The sequence below is a fragment of the Centruroides vittatus genome, unplaced genomic scaffold (assembly GCF_030686945.1).
Source record: "Centruroides vittatus isolate TY-2023 unplaced genomic scaffold, ASM3068694v2 contig_1079, whole genome shotgun sequence".
In the NCBI taxonomy this organism is placed as follows: Eukaryota; Metazoa; Arthropoda; class Arachnida; order Scorpiones; family Buthidae; genus Centruroides; species Centruroides vittatus.
Window position 1 is genome coordinate 960917 of NW_027120694.1, and position 23302 is coordinate 984218.

Sequence of the window (23302 nt, forward strand, 5' to 3'; positions counted from 1 at the left end):
CCCCAGTCAGGACAAATAGTATGGTTACAAACTAATAGGATTTCAAACTATCCAAGTTTGAATTAATGAGGATTTCCTGTATTAATATATCAATATATTTTTGCATGAACAGAGTAGTAATACTAATAATGGGTTTTCTATAGCAGTATCTTTTGATCTTTCAATATTTAAAAATCTGTATAAATACAGTTGTTGTAAAACTAAAATTATAAAATAGAATCATTCAATGCAAAAGTGGCACTATTAGTTGGGAGATGTCTGTATATTGTGGAGCTAGGGCATCATTTTTCTGAATGCACCACTAACAAAGTGACTGAGGAGATGATATAGTTCTTGACTGACTAACTCACAAGGTAAGGTCAAGCGTTCTTATAAGAATTGGGAACATATCTTACCTCTTCATCTGACTGGCCGTCATCAGGTTGTGTTTGTCAAAGCAATTACTGTATATGGTTTATCTATAGGGAATGAGCAAAGTTCTCCCTAAGTATTTTGTTTGCTTGAGGGAAGAAAGGTAAGGGCTACATATATATAATTGTATAATACATATTTTAGCAGAATGTATTTGTTTTGAATAAAACAGCAAATTTTTAACATTTTCAGTTTTAATATTAGCATAAAATTTAACTGTTTGTCAACAATTTTTTTGAAATTGTATTTTGTATATTAAGAGAGGCCATAGTCCATTTTCATTTAGTGTTTGGGGCATATATTTCTCTACATATCTTTCTTGTTATGCCTCCAGATATTATCTAAAAGCTGACTGAAAATTCATACAATTTTATTAATTTTTAACATAGGTGATTATTATGAATCTACATATTAAATGTTTATTATGAATTTTATATTTTTTTGTATATTTTATTAGCTTATTTTCTTACATTTTTATAAAGTTAATATTAATTAATTTATAATTAATTTAATATAAAATATTAATTTTTGATTTATCATTACTTTTGGTTCTGGAACACCGGCAATTTTACATATCAGCTCAGTGTCGCTTCCTTCGTCGACAGTTTTATCTTGAGGAGGTTGGAAAAACACAGGTGGAATGCCTTCTAATATATCTGCTAAAGAGGATTCGCGAGATAAACTTCTTCTTGACAAGGGTGTAAAATCACTACCATGATCTGACAGAGGTGCTGCGAAAAATTATTAATTGTAAGTATCTGAAAATGTTTCTTGTTTCCATTAAAAAAAAAATTTAATATAATTATATTTACCTTCAACAATAAATTCTGCTGAGCATGATGCAAAACCAGCTGCATTCTTTGCTACAACAGTAAATGTTCCTGCATCTTCTGGAAACACCTCTTTAATGATTAATGTTGTAACATTGTCATCATCATAAAATATCTGAAATATATATAAATATGAAAAATTATGATTGAAAAACTTCATATTAATCATAAAACACAACATAATTAAAACAGAGTCCTATAGTTTAAGGTGTTGTTTGTTCTGTCATTGACTTTAGTGTAAAGAATACGATGATTGACATAAGAGTATATTATTAAAAACTTTCAACAAGTTTTATAAATTTATTAGTAAAAATTTTATTTATATATTTATTTTATTTAAAATTCATGCAAATAAAAATTTTTGTACATATTTATTAATACTTAATAATATCCCTTTTTATATGCATTAACACTGATTATTGTAGTTACACTATAATATTTTATATTGAATATTATATAGGATAAGTCCAGCAAGCTAGCAATGCTAACAATTGAAAAATCATTATCCACTTGGAAGCAAATTTCATACAGGTATGCATCACTTAATAACAATAGAAGCTCCATAAGATTATAATGGAATTGAATTTTATAGTGTCTGTACCTTTTCTATGTTAAGATACATAAATATTTATTTTTGTATTACATGTTGCCTATGTGAATAGTAGATTATACTGTATACATTTACCTAAGTACTATTTACACCATGATGTTTGTTTAATGATGAAGTCACTTAATTTTCAGAATGTATCCCAGTCATTAAGCAGTGCATATCTGTATTAAATTTCTATATTATTTTGCTAATTAGAACAGACTATTTATTCAGAATAAGTGTAAAAATGATCATAGATGATACAGAAAAATTGCATAAATCAACATTTTGTATTCCATATTACTTTTTCTAATTCTGAATATAAAAATCTTTACCTGAAATTCTGAAGAAGGCTTGATAATAGCTGTCTGTCTGAACCACGTCACTGTAGGTCTTGGGGTGCCACTCACTTGACATTCTAATGTAGCTGTTTGACCATCCGTAGCCCTTGTTGGTTGAAGTTTGCGTACAAACTTTGGTGGAGTCATTTTTTCACCTGGTCTTGGTTCTATATAAAATTAAATATATATTATTTTACCGAGGTATAATTTTGATTATTAAATGTGTTGCTGATAATATATTTTTAATTTTTATATCATTTATCAACTGTATTAAAGTTGTCTTTTAGGAAGAAATAAAACATGATTTTGAAAACTTTTTTTGATAAATAAAAACTATGGTAATAATGAAAGAATTAAAGTGTTAAATTTAATAATGAAATGAAACAATCTTCAGAATGATTCAGGTTTCAGTTTATTTGAACAATATCAAGGAACAAGTTCAAGATTTCCCTTTACTCAACTCTTAAATTTTCTCACCTTTTTAGGGTTCTCCTGACTTATTTTCCAGTAAATTTTGTTTTTCTGTTTTAATTAAATTTATTACATCAGCATCATGCCCACAAGTGGGACTGGTGGCTAGTGTAGAAAGGAGGGAGGTGGGGAGGAGAGACCTTGGAGCATCCTTGGAACCGGAGCAAATGGTCAGTGGGCTCTCTACGAATTCCAGATGTTCAGTCCCAACCCTCCCACGTTTCTTCTGATATTATTTTGTTTGAGGATTTTGACGAACATATTTATAATTATCAATACATTTTAAAAAAATATGTCTTAATGAAAATTAATTATACTTTCTTTCTTAATATATCGATATTTTTGGTCATATTTGTTTAGACCTTTCTAAGAATAATCTGAAGTTTTTAATGCTTTTTAAAATAATTTCCATAGTAATTGTTCATTTATGAAATTAATATAATTTATAAGTAAACAATATTATAAACTTGAATTTTTTGACAAAAATAAAACAAACCAACAACTTGAGAAAATATGAAAAATATTTAATGATAAACAAATATTTTCAATAACTTTAGCTATTATCATCAGATTAAATATGTTTGAAAAGGAATGCAGGCAAATCAAATGTCATAATTTAAAGGAAGAGTCAGCATCTGATTGGTTGTTGATGTTATGTGTAATATGATGTTACATCATTTAATGTTGATGTTACATTGCTGGACTTTAAAGATCTCCATGCTGAGGGAGGGTGTTACTATCTTTGAAATTTATGACCTTATTTTTCTTACAAGCCCTATATATATCCAGCTTTTCCAAGTATATGAGAGATGATTATGATCTAGTTGCATGTTGTAGTTGGGCTCTGTCTAATTTTTTGATTTTTGTGGATAAAGATATACTACTATTTGTAATATCAAATCATTTTTTTTCAGAATCATTTAAAATAAGAATGTGTAATTCCACTCTGATTTTCATTATCACAAATTCTGTGGCATGACTTGCCATTGTGACATCATTTTGACACAGACTTGGTTCATGAGTGAGCTATACTTCACTTTTACTGCAATGACAAGTAGCAAGAATAGAATTTCCTCAATAGGAAGAAGATTTATATCATCCTATAGAATGGCAACCTTTGGCAGTGTTGTGCCAAACCTAAGTTATAGTGTTATTCTAGGTGCCAACAAGATTCTACAACTTTTGTTATATATATTATCAAAATTGGTTTGGTTATAATGGACTTCAAAAGTATAATTTTAAAGCGAAATTGTTAATGGAATTAGGTTCTTACATGTGAGGTGCATGCACAACATGTAGATGGTGACATGGAGTGTAAACACATGCACTGTAATAGAAATGTACAAGCAAGAGATTTGTTTTTAATGTATCACAACTTATAATTAAAATATAATTTTTTCTACATTTCTATTCGGTCAGAGTGCTGCTGAAAATTGTCCTGTATGCCATAGGTTGCTGACCCTTGCTATAGGAGAATGATGAAATGTATTCATTTTTAAGTTGCAATTTGGTATATTGAAATTATATTGAATTATCCATACTGAATAGATTAGTTGTAATAGTCTATAATAGTCAGGAATATTGCAAACATCAAAATAATTGAACTTACTGTGGAATACAGGAAGTCTCTCTATCTTCTCATCAAGTTTTTCTCTAAGGTAATGAGTATAACTAATAATATCTTTCAACACATTGGATGGAACTAGACCCGTCTCTTGCGTGAGAGTTTTCTTGACAAACCACCAATCTGTTTCAGTGCATTCAATAACGAACACTCTTTCACCTTCAACAACTGACATTCTATCTTCTCTGTCTGATATATATGTCTTAATAGCAACATATTCAATTTCTTCCTGTAAATTTTTAGAATATAAAATAAATCAATTCAATATATAATGCATAAAAAATAATTCTATTGATTTTAATTAAAAATTTCATTTGATAGGATGATAAACAACAACAGTGTTATTTACAATGTTTTATCATTGGATGCATTGCATAGTAAAGTGGCTTTAATGTAGCTGGATAAGAAAACCAATGACATAGTTTATTTCAAATAAAATTGGCTATGTCATTGGAATGCTTATCTAGCTGTAATAAAAACCACTTTACTAGGCAACATGTCCATTATGTCATTATGTAAAGGTTTTTTTAAAGTTAATGTTTTTATATGAAAAATGTATTTGAGATGTGTTAGAGATAAAACAAGAAAAAATATAGGAATGAAATTTATTTCTAACATTTATTAAAAGAAATGTAATTAGTCTACTTCTCTTCATTAGGAAATTAAAACTTCATATATTTTATCCAGAATAATTTACATTATCTCTCTAATATATGTAGGTGATTCAGAATGAATCAACATGACTTACAGAGCTGATTCTATGGTATATTTGGAAGAAAAAAATCTCACATGAACATGAATCTTATTATCAGTATTTAAAGTGCTAGTGCTTTGTGCAGTCGGAATCCCGAATATGGGATTTCCACTTCACAAATCAAAATTCACAATTCAAAATACAGTAGAGCATCAATTATCCGACCCCCAGTCAACCGACACATCAGTTAACCGACTGCGTTCTAGTTGGCAAATTCAAATATCTGCTAGCGATGTGGTGCTACAATATTTGGCTATGTCTTGGCTACTTTAATAATATGTAACCCGAATATATATATTTTTTTGTTTTATACTGTATTTTTCAATAAACAGTACAGTACTGTATTTATTTTGTGCAAAATAAAGAAATAATCTACACTTTACAATAAAGAAATAATTTTTAATGATACAATAGCGACGATCATTATTTTTAAAAAAACTTTTGTTAGGCTTAATATCGATGAAAATTCAATGTGAAGTAGGTTAATAGCGATAATGACATGGGATATACTAATATACTATACTAATAATGTATTTTTTCATACTTTTCGGTTATCCGTTTTTTCAGTTATCCGACCAACCCCAGTCCCCAATTGAGTTGGATAATCGATGCTCTGCTGTATTTAGCTAAATTACACAATGCATGGTAAAACCGGTATGTTAAAATGAACTGGTTCAAAACAGAAACCTGCCAAACTGGAAAAACATTTGGTACCATGCAATTCTGCAATTCCAGTTTACACAAGTTTTACTGTATATCGTATTTACTTGGATGTAAGACGATCTCGCATATAGGACGAGTGACTTTAGAGATCAAAATAAAGAAAATTAGATTTATTAATACAATTCTAATTTTATTTAGTATAATCACAAATAAAATATTATCAAATGCAAGTATTAAGGCAAACATAGTTGTTTGCCTTAATACGTGATGAATGGAAAACAAAACCAAAACATTATAATGTGCATGACTGGAAAAAGTTTATTTTTAATGATTCAGAATATGCTAATATTTATTAAAAATAACAATTTAATTAATATAAAATAACTACATTTATAATTATTGCTAAATGACCCGAATTTCACTAATGTTTTTATAAATAACTAGAAATTATTTTCTGCGAACAAATGAGATGCAACGCAGTTTTTAATTAATGGATGTAGGATTAAACCAATAAACAAAGGAAAGTGTTCTGAATTTGTTTACACTAGGTGCCAACCTATGCTAAATAGACTGTAGACCTATAATGACAGCATGAAGTATACACGGTTTACAGAAATTATTGCAAAATCGCAAAGAATCCTTCGCTTGCGCATATAGGATGATCTAGGTTTTTGAAGCAGTGAAAAATGAATAAAAAACCTCGTCTTATATGAGAGTGAATACGGTATTTTATTTGGCCATGAAAAAACAGCTATGGATAGACAGTTGATAGGATTTATCATTTGTATTGAATATATACAATACATATTTTTTTATGCAGTCACAACATCAATATTATCATTTAAACTATAATCCACAATCACAGTGCATTTATTGTATAATAAATTATATCACATGCAGGTGCACAATACACACTGTACATGTTAAATGATTAAGATCGAACAATGATTGAAATTAATAAATAATATACAGTCAAACCTGTTTTTATGCGGGGGATAGGGACCGCATTAAAAAAAACGCATTAAAAAAAATCTCACGAAACTTCACGAATGGCTGTAAATAATAGTTTTCGCAACACAATTAAAAAATATTTTTTTTAATGCGGTCAACAGGGACCGCATAAAAAAAGTCTCACATAGAAAATAACTCAAAACCGTACGAAATAGAATTTATTGACAACAGATGTCAGCACTTGACTGCATCGTCTGGTCTATCGTCTGTTTTACATATTTTTGTCCAGGTGGTGTTTTGTTGACTTAAAAAGTAAATTATTTCATTTTTCGCATATTCATGCAATAATATTACTATAATAAGTGCATTTATGCTATAATAAGTTTATTTAGCTATAATAAGTCAACGTAAGACATGACGAATCGCACGAGACTAGTCGCCAACTATACCGCACAAATTAAAAATTCGCATTAAAAAAATCGCACAAATAAAAATCGCACATAAAAAGAGCGCATAAAAACAGGTTTGACTGTAATTATATAGATATAAGATTTGTGTTATTGTCCTTATTTTCCATTTTTGTCTTTTAGAATATTAATGCTAGGATTTATTGGCTTGGCCAAAACAAAACTGATATTCGTGCAGTATAAAAAAAGCCTTAGAATAAGGCGTGATGTATAGTATATGTATATTTAAAACAAAAACTGCCAATGAATGAGACTGGCTTTTTCAAAATATTGTAATTAATAATTAGATACCATGTGTCTATTCTGAATGATGAAACACTGTGTTGTTTTTACATTTAAACTCAAATACTATTGAATGTAAGACCCATGTTCATATGTGATTTTTTTCTTCCAAATATACCATAGAATCAGCTCCATAAAGGCAGCTTCTTACATTTTATAATTCCCGATTGCCAAGTAATTGCCTTTCATCAAAGCATTTGACTGTTTGCCACGCGTTCATTGTGAGAATTGCAAATGTTTGTCCTGGATTCAATCCCTTTGATTTAGCACAATATACTAACAAGCATGGTGTGTAGCCAGGAAGGGGCATGGGTGAACACGACCCCCCAGTTAACCTGGTGCTCCTCTCCAGAAAATTACAGGATGGCCTCCCCAGTTAACCTGGTGCCCCTTCCCAGAAAATTACAGCCTCTACTAGGCTCCCCATAACAAAACCCTGGCTAGGCCAATGCCAACAAGGAGTGGGAAGTAGCAAATACTGAATATTTGTTGAGCAAAGTCACAAGTAAATCATTCCACACTATGTTTGATTGGAAAATGTGTGGAGCTACCTTAAGTCCTGTTGATACATTCTGAATCACCTTGTACTTATATCTTATATATATATATATATATAAAAGTATTGCTTGTTTTTAAATTAAATTGTAAATTAAAACATTATCATTATGTGGTTTTGATGAACCTTATATATAAAATTTAATTTGTTAAATTTTAATTCGAAAATACTGTATTAATCTATTAAAAATACTTAAACTTATTATAAAAAATTTACTTACCACTATAGTTACTTCTTCTGAAAAAGTTAAAATAAAATTTTTTTTATTAATAATACAGTAAACAAATTTTTTTGTCTATATTATAAAATAAAAAGTAGATTTATTATACAAACCTTTTTCTTCTACTTTCAATATAACCTTTGCTTCTTCTGAAAATAAAAAAACAAATATCATCATAATAAAGTTAGCTAATGAATCGCACACACACATCTATTAAATCTTGAAAAAAGACCTAACAAAGGATTTATATACTGATACTGAATCACTTATGCTAAATATACAGGGTGTCTGAGAAAGATCTTTATCATTCTAAACATTAATAATAAAAATACTAACAGATGAAATGAAATGCAGTTTGCTTCAAAAGAATGAATACATCTGAGAGTTTTTTCTGGTATCAATTGTCTGAGGTAGATGGATTGATTGGTGGTGAAGGACCCATATCTTGGCCTCCGCGATTGCCCGACATAATTCCACTGGATTTCTTTTTTTTGGGTTATGTTAAAGACAGGGTTTATCAAACACCTGTTTCTGATATATTCATTTTAAAGGAAAGGATACAATTAGCAATCCTCACTGTTACTACCGCAAATGTTAAAAAACACTTGGAGGGAAATCGAGCAGACTCGCCATTGTTCATGCTACTGTACTAATGGAGCTCACAAACTGTACGTGAATTATATCCTTGCCTTTAAAATGGATATATCAGAAGCAAGTGTTTGATAAATTCTGTCTTTAACATAACCCAAAAAAAAGAAATCCAGTGGAGTTATGTCGGGCAATTGCGGAGGCCAAGATATGGGTTATCCACGACCAATCAATCCATCTACCTCAGACAATTGATACCAGAAAAAAACTCTCAGATGTCTTCATTCTTTTGCAGCAAACTGCATTTCATTTCACCTGTTAGTATTTTTATTATTAATGTTTAGAACGATAAAGATCTTTCTCGGACACCCTGTACTTTGAGATGCAATTTGAAAATTTTATAAGCTAAAATTACTGAAGAGTGTCCACTTAAGAGAGATCAATTGTAATGAAGTTTCATGCCAGATGATAAAAGTTGTCCATTATGCAGGAGTGTCTGCTTTAGAGAGGTATTCATTAATGGAGGTCACACTGTATTTTCAAGTTATACTTCAATGATAAAAATAGCTTAAAGAAACTGATATGATTTTTAAAATTTAAACACCTCTATTCAAATTATACATACTTCTCACTTAATGACTTTTCTATAACAGTTTTTGAAAAGTCATACCACCTTTTGGATGATAGCTTTGTTTTTTAGAATAAGACTTTTTACCAAAGAAAGGTTTTAATAAATATTCAAGAAATGATATTTCAAAAAAGAAAGTATTCACTAATTTATTCTAAAACTGGAAATGTACTCTTCAAAATGTTAGAAATTATGCATGTAAACAACAGATTTGTCTGCAGCATAATTTCTACATTTTGAAGTCTGGTAGTATTCTTTATTTTGTCATAAAGGAAATTAAAAGTCATTTGGATGTTATAACAATGAACAAAAACAAGGTGAAGAGAAGTAGGGAAGAAAAAGATGCAAAAAGAAGAAAAGGGAGAAAAAATGAAAGATATTAAACTCTCTTTAGGATTAGAAAACTCTATAGTATATACAATGTTTGCAAATCATGAGATGATAAATTGTGAAACAGTTATAAGTTCTGTGAAAATTGCATCTTGAAGTGTATCTTATACAATGAATCAAAAACTATGATGATTCAGCAGAAGACCATATTAATATTTGAACTAAAGAAAAATTATAAAAATTTCCAAATAAAATATATATGATAATACTAACATGTCTTAACTTAATCATATTAGCATCTGCTATGTTAGATTTTAATTATTTTAATTCAGTTACTAAACTAATATACAGGAAAATGTAAATTGTACCTGATGCTTCCTCTTCTTTTGGTTTTGGTTTCTCAGCAGGCAGAACAATCTTTGCACTTTCTTCAACTTCTTCAACTTCTTTTTCTTTCTTTTTGATGGGAATAATGAATTTTTCTTCTACATCTTCTGGTTTCTCTGGCTTTTCTTCCTCTTTCTTTAATTTTATGGCAAATGTTTCTTCCACCGGTTCTTCTTCTTTTCGTTCTGGTTTCTTTCTAGGAACTTTGATAGCAAATTCAGCAGTTTCTTCCTCTACAACCTTCTCTTCTTCTTTCTTTTCCAGTTTAATTTTGAATTCTTCAGTTATCTGTTCTTCTGTCACAGATTTCTTCTTTCTCTTTTTAAGTGTCACTTTTTCTTCAATTTCTTCGACTTTCTCTGGTTTCTTTTCTGGTTTTTTGAGAATAATTTTAGCTTCTTCTGCTACTTCTTCTACTACTGGTTTTGGTTTTTCTGCAGGCAGAACAATCTTTGCACTTTCTTCAATTTCTTCAACCTTTTCTTCTTTTGGTTTTTCTTTCTTTTTGATGGGAATAATGAATTTTTCTTCTACATCTTCTGGTTTCTCTGGCTTTTCTTCCTCTTTCTTTAATTTTATGGCAAATGTTTCTTCCACCGGTTCTTCTTCTTTTCGTTCTGGTTTCTTTCTAGGAACTTTGATAGCAAATTCAGCAGTTTCTTCCTCTACAACCTTCTCTTCTTCTTTCTTTTCCAGTTTAATTTTGAATTCTTCAGTTATCTGTTCTTCTGTCACAGATTTCTTCTTTCTCTTTTTAAGTGTCACTTTTTCTTCAATTTCTTCGACTTTCTCTGGTTTCTTTTCTGGTTTTTTGAGAATAATTTTAGCTTCTTCTGCTACTTCTTCTACTACTGGTTTTGGTTTTTCTGCAGGCAGAACAATCTTTGCACTTTCTTCAATTTCTTCAACCTTTTCTTCTTTTGGTTTTTCTTTCTTTTTGATGGGAATAATGAATTTTTCTTCTACATCTTCTGGTTTCTCTGGCTTTTCTTCCTCTTTCTTTAATTTTATGGCAAATGTTTCTTCCACCGGTTCTTCTTCTTTTCGTTCTGGTTTCTTTTTAGGAACTTTGATAGCAAATTCAGCAGTTTCTTCCTCTACAACCTTCTCTTCTTCTTTCTTTTCCAGTTTAATTTTGAATTCTTCAGTTATCTGTTCTTCTGTCACAGATTTCTTCTTTCTCTTTTTAAGTGTCACTTTTTCTTCAATTTCTTCGACTTTCTCTGGTTTCTTTTCTGGTTTTTTGAGAATAATTTTAGCTTCTTCAGCTACTTCCTCTACTACTGGTTTTGGTTTTTCTGCAGGCAGAACAATCTTTGCACTTTCTTCAATTTCTTCAACCTTTTCTTCTTTTGGTTTTTCTTTCTTTTTGATGGGAATAATGAATTTTTCTTCTACATCTTCTGGTTTCTCTGGCTTTTCTTCCTCTTTCTTTAATTTTATGGCAAATGTTTCTTCCACCGGTTCTTCTTCTTTTACGTTCTGGTTTCTTTTTAGGAACTTTGATAGCAAATTCAGCAGTTTCTTCCTCTACAACCTTCTCTTCTTCTTTCTTTTCCAGTTTAATTTTGAATTCTTCAGTTATCTGTTCTTCTGTCACAGATTTCTTCTTTCTCTTTTTAAGTGTCACTTTTTCTTCAATTTCTTCGACTTTCTCTGGTTTCTTTTCTGGTTTTTTGAGAATAATTTTAGCTTCTTCAGCTACTTCCTCTACTACTGGTTTTGGTTTTTCAGCAGGCAGAACAATCTTTGCACTTTCTTCAATTTCTTCAACCTTTTCTTCTTTTGGTTTTTCTTTCTTTTTGATGGGAATAATGAATTTTTCTTCTACATCCTCGGGTTTCTCTGGCTTTTCTTCCTCTTTCTTTAATTTTATGGCAAATGTTTCTTCCACCGGTTCTTCTTCTTTTAGGTTCTGGTTTCTTTTTAGGAACTTTGATAGCAAATTCAGCAGTTTCTTCCTCTACAACCTTCTCTTCTTCTTTCTTTTCCAGTTTAATTTTGAATTCTTCAGTTATCTGTTCTTCTGTCACAGATTTCTTCTTTTTCTTTTTAAGTGTCACTTTTTCTTCAATTTCTTCGACTTTTTCTGGTTTCTTTTCTGGTTTTTTGAGAATAATTTTAGCTTCTTCAGCTACTTCCTCTACTACTGGTTTTGGTTTTTCAGCAGGAAGAACAATCTTTGCAGTTTCTTCAACTTCTTCAACCTTTTCTTCTTTTGGCTTTTCTTTCTTTTTGATAGGTATAATGAATTTTTCTTCTACATCTTCTGGTTTCTCTGGCTTTTCTTCCTCTTTCTTAATAGCAAATACTTCTTCCACGGGTACTTCTTCTGGTTTTTTAGGAATCTTGATTGCAAATTCAGCAGTTTCTTCTTCTATGACTTTCTCCTCCTCTTTCTTTTCTAATGTGACTTTGAATTCTTCAGTTATCTGTTCTTCAGTTACAGATTTCTTCTTTCTCTTTTTAAGTGTCACTTTTTCTTCAATTTCTTCGACTTCCTCTGGTTTCTTTTCTGGTTTTTTGAGAATAATTTTAGCCTCTTCAGCTACTTCTTCTACTACTGGTTTTGGTTCTTCAACTGGAAGAACAATCTTTGCAGTTTCTTCCACTTCTTCAACCTTTTCTTCTTTTGGTTTTTCTTTCTTTTTGATGGGGATGATAAATTTTTCTTCTATTTCATCCGGTTTCTCTGGCTTTTCTTCTTCTTTCTTTAATTTTATGGCAAATGTTTCTTCTACTGGCACTTCTTCAACTGGTTTTGCTTTTGGAATCTTTACAGCAAATTCTACTGCCTCTTCTGTAATTACTTTTTCTTCTTCCTTCTCTTCTAACGTAACTTTAAATTCTTCTGTAATTTCCTCTTCTACTACTGGCTTTTTCTTTTTCTTCTTGAGTACAACTTTTTCTTCCACTTCAGTTACTTCAGGTTTCTTTTCTGGTTTTTTGATAATGGTGACTTCTTCTTCAACAATTTCCTCTGGCTTTTCTTCCTTCTTTACAGTTATAGTGACCTCTTCTACTTCTTGCCGTTCTGTATCATAATAATTAAAATTACTAATAATTCTTTACTTCAGTGTTGTTATGATCATTTTCATGTTTTAGTTGATCTTGTGAATACTATTTGTTAATTTTAGTTACATGCTTTACATGCAATTAATCATTATAAGACTAAAATAAATAACCTTACCTTTTTTTTATTTATGAAATAGTTTGACTTAGAAATGATAAATTAGAAGCAATAAAATAAATATGTGTTATGATAAAAATTATTATATATTAAAAAATATAAATTTCATATAGATATAATGTGTGTGTGTTATTATTTTATAACATATACATATATATTTAAATATATTGATATAAATTAAGTAATTGCAAGGCTTCCAAATGTTAATTGCTTAATTATGCCAGAAATATTTCAGCCAGAGCTTCAACATATGTTGAGAGAGGTTACTGCTGTTATAGTCTGGAAAAAAAATAAATAGCGTTAATTTTATAAATAATACTATTTTGTGAGTAATCGTTGCCTACGTTCTTTCTATTATTTTTATTTTTGTATGTGATATATATCAATGGTTTTCAAGGTTATTCGTCTGCAGATCACTTAAATCGAATTACAGATGAACCATAAATTACCTATATTCATGTCTACATTTTAGTCTATAAATATCACCTTAGATAATGATAGTGTCCCAAAGAATCTTGTCTATCCAGTAATTTAACGTAAGAGAGATACGTGATGCTTCAAAATGGATAAACAGTCTACAATTGCATTTTGGAAAAATTAATAGGTTATTCTGTGGACCACTTGGCATGTGCTCATCAACTCCCAGTAGTCCTTGAGAACCATACTTTGAGAACCCCATTGATATATATATTGTTTATGCATTACATCTTTAATGATCAGTTAACTGAAGCATATTATTAAGTCATGTTAAATTTAATATTACTTAATATCTTTATAAAATAAATAATTTTCATAATTCAGAAAATATTAATAAAATCATTACAAAAATTAAGATATTTCCCCTCTTTAAATTTTATTTTATTTTTGGTTTTTTTGAACTGTTAATATATTATTTTAGTTTCTTTGTTACCCGGAACTTTGTTGACATTACATATTGTTATTGAGCCGTAAAAATTATTTCACTATTTGTTGAAAGATGTAAAAATATAATTGCAAAAAATTAATTCAAATTGCTGATGAATGAAATTATTTTTTAAAAGTTTGAAATGACTTGATATGATATCATTTGTAATCATTTCATTAGTTGTTATCAAGTTTATGTCTTATCATTTGGTTATTTGAAACTGTCTAGAAATTATTTCGGACATGATATATGACTTGATATCATCTAAAAATAATGAAATGACATTTTTATGAAGGCAGCATATTTTCGTATTTAATTATTAAAGAATTAAAGCTATCCTCCAACTAATGTTGAATATTATCGGGCTAGAAAATGGCTAAATATATTACCGTATATCTCAGCAGATAAGACGAGGTATAAATATTCGTCAAAGTTTTATAGTTTTAGCATATATCTGTCCTATAAGACGACCCCCAAACTATCAATGGCCTATGAATTTCGTTTAGATCAGCGATCATTATCTGGATAATGCACTATAGCGTATACGAAATTATATCCTATTTGTAATTTTTTGAGAGAACATCAACTTTTATTTTCTTGCATCTGACGGCACTGCCTTGCGATTATTGCAAACATTCACACTGATTCAGGCATTCGGGTAATGACCTTGACTATTCACAAAAACATCGTATGGCCTATTCTATTTTGTGGACATACTCTACTCTCTACTAGTAAATAATTACGATTTGTCCGTTTTACTATTATGGTTTTAATTTATATAAATTTCAATCTAATTTTTTCATATCTGTCCTATAAGACGACTTCGGATTTTCGGGGCCTTTTTTTATGATTTGACTATCGTCTTATCTGCCGAGATATACGGTAATTTATTTAGCCATATAATATAATATTCGGCATTAATTGAAGGATAGCTTTAAACATATTGGGTTTGATGATGTTTGTTTATTAAAGAATTAAAAATTATTTACCACATTTCTGATTATAATAGTAATTGATTTATATTATAAGAGTTATTTGCTGAAATTTAATCTTCAGCTAAACTATTAATACATTGAAAATTATTTATAAATTTTTGTATATATTTTTCTGTTAATTAACAAATATTTAATACACTAGTTCTAAACATATTATACTTAAATAAAATTTGTCTAACTACATTATATTTACAATTTCGAACAAGCAATTTCAAATTGAAATAAACTACAAAAGAACTCACGCGCTACGCTGGATAACGTAAACTAAAACTAATATAAACAACATAGAAAATAATAAAATAAAATATGTCAATGTTACATGTGTACATTGTAAAAATCTATAGTCTATAGTTCTCTAGGCAATCCTTTTGCCGTATCTAATGTATTCCTGTGACTTTTTTAATTAAAAACTTCCAAGCTGATGGTAAAATCGCCGCATCCTTGTAATTTAAGCATTTTTTGGTTAAGCCGGACTTATAAATTTCACATTTTTCGGTTGTAGCCGCAAGTGTCGGCGAATGTATCGGTGTTAAGATCCTGGCTTCATCCCATTTCACCACGGACCCCTCAGTCTGCGCCATTTTTGCTAACGTTGTTGTGCATTTACCCTTCGCCACGTCATATCTGTGTTCCTTAATCCTTTTACTTAGGCTTCTCGTCGTGACCCCGATGTATTCTTTATCAATCTTTAACTGGTCGTTGCTGTACAAGGTATCGAGTACACTATAGGATTTTTACAATCGTACACATGTAACATTGACATATTTTATTTTATTATTTTCTATGTTGTTTATATTAGTTTTAGTTTACGTTATCCAGCGTAGCGCGTGAGTTCTTTTTGTAGTTTATTTCAATTTGAAATTGCTTGTTCGAAATTGTATTCGAGAATGTAGTTAGCCATATAATATAATATTCGGCATTAATTGAAGGATAGCTTTAAACATATTGGGTTTGATGATGTTTGTTTATTAAAGAATTAAAAATTATTTACCACATTTCTGATTATAATAGTAATTGATTTATATTATAAGAGTTATTTGCTGAAATTTAATCTTCAGCTAAACTATTAATACATTGAAAATTATTTATAAATTTTTGTATATATTTTTCTGTTAATTAACAAATATTTAATACACTAGTTCTAAACATATTATACTTAAATAAAATTTGTCTTATTATATTTGCTTTGAACAATTATCATTTACAAATGTAAGAAATAGAATTTTAACTGAAATAAAGATAACGAAATTATATTTAATACATAAATTGTTAATGTGTATAATATTTTGTATCAATAATTAAACTGGAAAAGTTTGATAAATGGAATGTTTAAAATAATTTTTTTAAATAAGCTTAACGAGAGGAATCTTTTTATAAATTAAATGAACTGTAAAAACAAGTTACTTTCCATATTTGCTGGCACTTTTCTCCTGACAACTAATACTGTTTGAAAATGGGGTATGTGATATAACACAAATATGTACATTATTTTTTTTTCCGAAAAATGCCTTTGGAAAATGAGACAAACCTTACATGCCATCAAATATAGTAATTACTGTATTAATTTTTTCAAATACTGTTTGAAACAACATCTTTAGTTGAATATGGAATCTTTTTTGAATCTGTTCAACAGAACTGTTCTTTCAGTGTGTTTAATGATATTTAATTTAACACGTTGACTGCCACGTGACTTTTTAGGATTCTGTTGTAAAACGCCAACTTAATTTAATTATATTATATTATTAAAAACTCTAATCAGAGTATATAGTAATAATCAAATAGCATATAAAATGTGTTTTTCTTAAAATAAAGGTATTACGAATTATCTCGTAGTTGGCTTATGTAACAGAAAGCTCTTCGCTAAAGCCAAACTACGAGTTAATTCGTGCACAGACACGATTCGTCCTGTCACTTCGCTACAGCCAATCGGAGATGTGCGTCTAAATTCATTAGTAATAAATCGGATATAGAGGCGAGCACATCACATTTACGTCTTTTTTGAGAGTGTTATTTTTTATTTATTTTTATAATCAAATTATAAATATCCCAAAATGGATAAGAAAAGACCACTGACTAAAAAACAACTTGATTACTACACTAATCTAAGTGATTCAGAATCTGACAAAATTTTTGGTGAGGATGGGGGAGTTTATTTGGCAGCGAAATGGTCCTGTTACTGTATGTAAATGGAAAGACAAACGAGAAGTCCTTACCATTTCAAACATGCACGTTGTTGAAATGGTAGAGGTGTTCAATCGCAATGGAAAATGTTCGATGAAACCGAATATAATTCGAGATTATAATCATGGAATGTCTGGCATTGACGATCAGATCAAATGCTATCGTACTACACAGCTCTAAGAAAGACTATTAGATGGCCCAAAAAGGTTGCATTACATATTATAGAAATATATATACATAATGCGCACAAACTCTTTCAAAAAGCAACTTCTTCTAAAATAAAACTTATAAAGTTTAGAGAAGCATTCGTCAAAGCGTTGATTGGAGAAGAGATTCAACCAGTTTCAAAAAAAATTAAATTGCAGAAGCTCCACTATTTACAGAGTATCCCATCTACTCAGAAAAAACAACATCTGACAAAGCCATGTCGAATTTGTACCAAAGCTAAAAAACGCCGAGAAACGCGTTATTTCTGTCCAATCTGTCTTGAGAAGCCAGCCCTTTGCGTAGAAGATTGTTTTAAAAATTATCACAAACAATAAAAATATCGTTTTGCTTTTGATTTTGAATAAACATTTTATAATATTTTCTGTTCGTTTAAATTTATATTTCTGTTTTATAAATTATCACAAACAATAAAAATATTGTTTTGCTTTCGATTTTGAATAAACTTTTTATGATTATATTTTCTGTTCATTTATTAATAAATGTTCTGTTCATGTAAGCCAAACTTGATTTTTTGTTCTTGCCCCTGAAGCTATCTATTCATATTTACACTGATATACTACGAATTACATCGTAGCTGCACAAATATGGCAAGGAAACAAACTACGATATAACTCGTAGGTGGCGTCCTAGGCAGAAACGGTTCAACAGAACTGTTCTTTCAGTGTGTTTAATGATATTTAATTTAAATTGGTGTCTGAAATGGAACCAAATACAATAATTAAGTATTTCTTTATTTAAGTTTTTTATAGTCCTCTTTGAGCTTATTTATTTAATACAAAACTAACTCAACTATTAAATTATATATTTATCCACTCTTGTTTTGGATTCCATTAGTGAAAAAGGAGGAATTTTTAGGAATGATGATAAATTTTGGGCACAAAAAGATGGGTAGATAGACTGATGCCTCCATGTTAAACTAGGAGTAAAATTTTGACTTGTACAATTTAAATTTATTGATGCCCCTGAAGATGGGTTGTAGATACACAAAAATACTTCAAAAACACATAACTTTATTTAGTGGTTTAGAAAAAAACGCTGATGTCCCTTATAAGGTTTTTGCTTACCAGCTGTTATAACAACAAAGGGTATTATTGTAATTTGGTCAAATTGACTCTCCAGGTTTTTTTGAAAATTTCATCCCAAACCCAAAAAGTCAAGAAAGGGGGAAAATTTATTGGGTATGCATGTGCATGTGCATGTCTGTTTGCTTTATTATAATAATTAATAATATAAAACTTATTTTTAATAACATCTCTCAACAGATGGCACCAAATACAATTTTTCAACCTTCAGCTAGTGTCATATTTTTTTAGATGCAGATTTCTATCATATTTCAATGAATCACTCTTTTTAAGCTTTTGTTATTGCTTATGTTTTATATCCTAGTTTAATTAGAAATTATTAGGCTTCCTAACTAGGCTTAACATACAGTAGACAGTCATTTATCCGAACCCTGGTTATCCGAACGCTTTCCAGTCGGACTGTGTGGTGCTGAATCAAACGTTTTTGATACTAGATTTACTTCTAAAGTATAATTTTTATGTTTTTATATTTTTCAATATATTTATTTTGTTTGTACAAAATAAAGAAATAATTTTTAACGATACAATAGCCTCAATTATTATTATAAAAATTTTTTGTTAGGCTTAAAATCGACGAAAATTCAACATGAAGCGACACACAATGGAGAAAAATTCAACATGAAGTGACACACAATGGAGAAAAATTTGAACATCAGACAGGTTAAATATATTTTTTTATACATAATCGGTTATCTGAACAAATCACTTATCCGAACAACCCCAGTCCTCAATTGATTTGGATAAATGACTCTCTACTGTATTTACTTTTTTCCTAACTAGGACAAAAAAATTGACTAGTTAATAATAATTTAATATTAATGAATAAATATATAAATAACTTTTTAATTATTGTTCATTTTGGCAAATCTTATCAACAGAGTTTGACATTTTCAGTATGGTAGAATAATTAATGATGTGTTGCTCGAACCATGTTCCAGCATTGTGGCCGTCAGCCATATTTTAGTTTATATATATATATATATATATATATAGTTCATAAGTTCTGTATTTCGTTTCTATTTTCTTCTCTCATTCCTACTTTTGTACATCCTTCCCATTGTCTCAAAGCAACTCATACGTGAACCGTTACCGCTCGAGGGGGAGGGTTGCCCTTTCCAAGAATCAAGTGTCAAACAACGGAGGAGATTAAGACTTCCCCGAAATTGGGGATATGGACAAAGAAAGTATAGGCCCAAGGCAGCGTAGGAAAAAAAAGGAGACACTTTTCTGGCTGGACATCGGAGGATACAGACGTAGTAAGTAGTGCTCCAGACTGAGAAAGAAAGGGGACTACGAATTGAGAGAGAACCTACCGAGACCAGAGAGGAAAGGAGGCTACGAAGATCTCTAAGGCATCGAGAGAGCCGAAGAATCTAGGCATAGAGCTACTGGAGAGTAGAGCGAGACTACTACGATTTGTGTGAGCGTAAAAATCATCAAGGACGTTAACTACACGACTTGGGCCCGGGTACTTCCTATCTGCCTTTTCTCTACTTTTCTTAGTCTATCCATTCCTTTTCCTTGTTAGTTCTAAGATAGTTATAAGGTTAGTTGTAAATTAGTTATTAAGTCCCCTCCTTTTTATCTTCATGTTCGTTTGTGTTATGCGCGCGTTGTATATATGTGAAGTAACAGGAAGTGACCTGCCTTCCCTCCCTGTAAAGTTATAGAAGTAACTATATCGAGTTGGGATCCGTGTATTAAAAGAACCACGTTCAGAAGAAATAAAAGGAGTATTTATTGTGTAATTTTTCTCTCCGTGTCATTAATTGAAACCGTTACTCGCGGACTCGCAAATATTTCCTTCCGAACTACCACAGCATCACGCATGCGTTGCTCGAACCATGTTCGAGCATGGACAGATAGCGGTTAATGTTGACAATGAAGAGATCATCTAATCAACGTAATCTTACAAGGTGAATTGGGACAAAACATCAAACTGACCATGAGAAGTTTTAGAACCGGGACATATGGTAAGCCTATGCTTAACCTCCTGTTTGAGTGCTGAGAAAGTCAAGAGCCCTTGCCAGAATTTTTTATATATTAAAACTCTTTGAACATTTCCATTTAACATTTTATTCAGACATTAAATCTGTTTCAAGTTTTCTTTACAATTTTGATCATCTACACAATAAAGAAAATATTAATATTTAATCTACCAATTTTAAATAATAGGGTTAATGTTACCTATGATTTCAAAATGGCGGCTCGTCTCTGATTTCAGCAAATTGAAGAAAGGAAACAGTGGGGACGCACATTCTAACCTAACCTAACCTAACCTATTCTAATAAATTACCATTATTATTACCAACAAAATTATTAGAATAGGTTAGGTTAGGTTAGAATGTGCGTCCCCACTGTTTCCTTTCTTCTATTTGCTGAAATCAGAGACAAGCTGCCATTTTGGAATCATAGGTAACATTAACCAATAATAGTATTCAATTTTGATTTTTTATATTATGAAAAAAAATAAACAAACTCAAGTTTTCTCAAAAGTGCCTGAAATATTAAAAACATATGAAACCATTAATTAATATAACGGTTTCATGTGTTTTTAATTCTGTTAATTAAGATATTTACATTTTAGCTGCAAGTGAATCAATTAATATTATAGCTAATTAATAGCTATAAGCAATTACATTATTAATTTTCCATCTTTTTTTGCAACTTGAACACAAACTATATGGTGTATTTTCTCGGACACATGGCAAATTTCATCACTAAGTTTTCTTCAGTTGATCAAACTTCAGTCAACTGAAGAAAACTTAGTGATGAAATTTGCCATGTGTCCAAGAAAATACACCATATAGTTTGTGTTCAAGTTGCAGAATAAGCACCGGCACGGTTTCATAAACACTACATTTCCATCTTTTTGTTTATCAACTCCTTTCCAAAATTAGATTTAATTGCCTACCAGTTTCTATACAGAAACAAAATAAGTTACAAATAAAACAGAATAAAATATTAAATAGAAATTAATAATATATTTTGTTTTGCTAAACATAAATCAAACTTTGTTCATTGATTGGAAAACGATTCTCTGTGATTCATTGATCCTCAGATTAGCTCCCATCCATTAATTACATCTATACTTCTTGAGTCACTTTTGAGCTCCTTTCTGTTGTGTACAATGTATTTTTGGCAAAGCCCCTTTAATTACATCTACAATAAATAGTTCACAAACCTCCTCAACATTGAAGAAATGCCTATAAAAAGTTTTACAAGAATTTTCTAACTGATTCACATTACTAGTAAGTAGGCTTATAAGAATAAATTCTTATATGACTAATTCCACTAAAAGAAATATTTCTGTACAGACAATGTCAGTGGCCAGACTAGATAAAACCACTGAACTCTGATAGTTGGTCTTGGGTTTGCACCTCATCAATGGCTGGTCACATGGAGTTTTCATGGAGTTCCCTTAAAAGACTTCCCAGGAGGCATTCCCCTCAGTGGATCTCCCATGTATCATGTTGCCGTAACCAAATAAACCAAGCAGAAACTTATCTTTGACCCTCTCTTCTATTGTATACAATGATATAGTTTAAGGGAGTTATGAAAAGTATATCAATAATGGACAGGTCGAGAAATTCTGATTTAAATAATGAGAAAACAAATATAAATCTGTTGATATTTTTTGCTTTTAAAAGATTAACAAATTAACAATATCACGTACAGTAAGCAAATATAATATCAGCTTATACAGTTTCAACAGATTTCAATTCAATTCAAAAAATTTATAAATTTGTATTAAATTGTTATCGGATATTTTCTGAGATGATGTATAAAGATATATGATGGGAAATGGAAAGTTTATAAATAATTCAAATTATTTAAATAACTGAACTGGTTCCTTGATGTCAGCAATTTGAATCTTCAATTGCTATTTTTCCATCTTTCATGATTTAGTTTCATAATGGATTTAAGTTTGGTTAATGGATCTATCTTGTCATTTGAATCTAAGCTTTTATAAATCTTTGTAATAGTTTTTAAAAAAGAAATCAATTGATCCATGCTAATCAAGATAAATGTTTAATCAATAACAGTTTTAAAGGATTTTTATATTATTGATTAAACATTTTTTTGATTGACATGGAATAATTGATTCTTATTATTCAAAATGTTATATATGGAAGGTATATATGTGACTTGCTTAACAATTAATATTTTTAGTGATTGATTTCTGAAAATAGTAAAACTTTTGTGTGTTCTTACATTATATTGATATTTATTTAAAATATTTTAATAAGTCTACATAGAAATTGTATATTAATAATATAAATTATATTAAAAATTAATATCTATCAGTGCCAACATTTTATATTTAAAAGTTAGGCAGTTTAATGTAACAAATACTACACATTAACAATACATTTACAACTAAAGGAATATATACTGTAATAAAATATAAAATTTGAATTTCAATATAAATAATGAGCTTGATTACATTTGAGAAAAATTAAAAGATCCAATAATTTAAGGAATTGCTTTTTCCAAGATAATTTATTTGATATCAATAATTTTTTTTAACTCTCTCTGTGCTATGGGCACTAAGAAGTTTTTTATCCACACTCAGCATGGTTTTGGTGAGGAACTGGACCCAATTTATTGGAAACAGACCACCTGTGAA

The 23302-nt window shown here is 29.8% G+C and overlaps 1 protein-coding gene across 1 annotated transcript in view; it reads right to left on the reverse strand.

Moving 5' to 3' along the window:
- Positions 1–23302, reverse strand: part of LOC136974649 (titin-like) — a gene marked incomplete at its 5' end in the record, with an annotated part of 119011 nt that overhangs the window by 15807 nt on the left and 79902 nt on the right. Inside the window, 9 exon segments of the mRNA XM_067269582.1 lie at positions 955–1142; positions 1224–1356; positions 2166–2338; positions 4252–4495; positions 8160–8176; positions 8273–8308; positions 10074–11547; positions 11549–12052; positions 12054–13126. Of these exon segments, the coding sequence (XP_067125683.1) occupies positions 955–1142; positions 1224–1356; positions 2166–2338; positions 4252–4495; positions 8160–8176; positions 8273–8308; positions 10074–11547; positions 11549–12052; positions 12054–13126 (3842 nt within the window).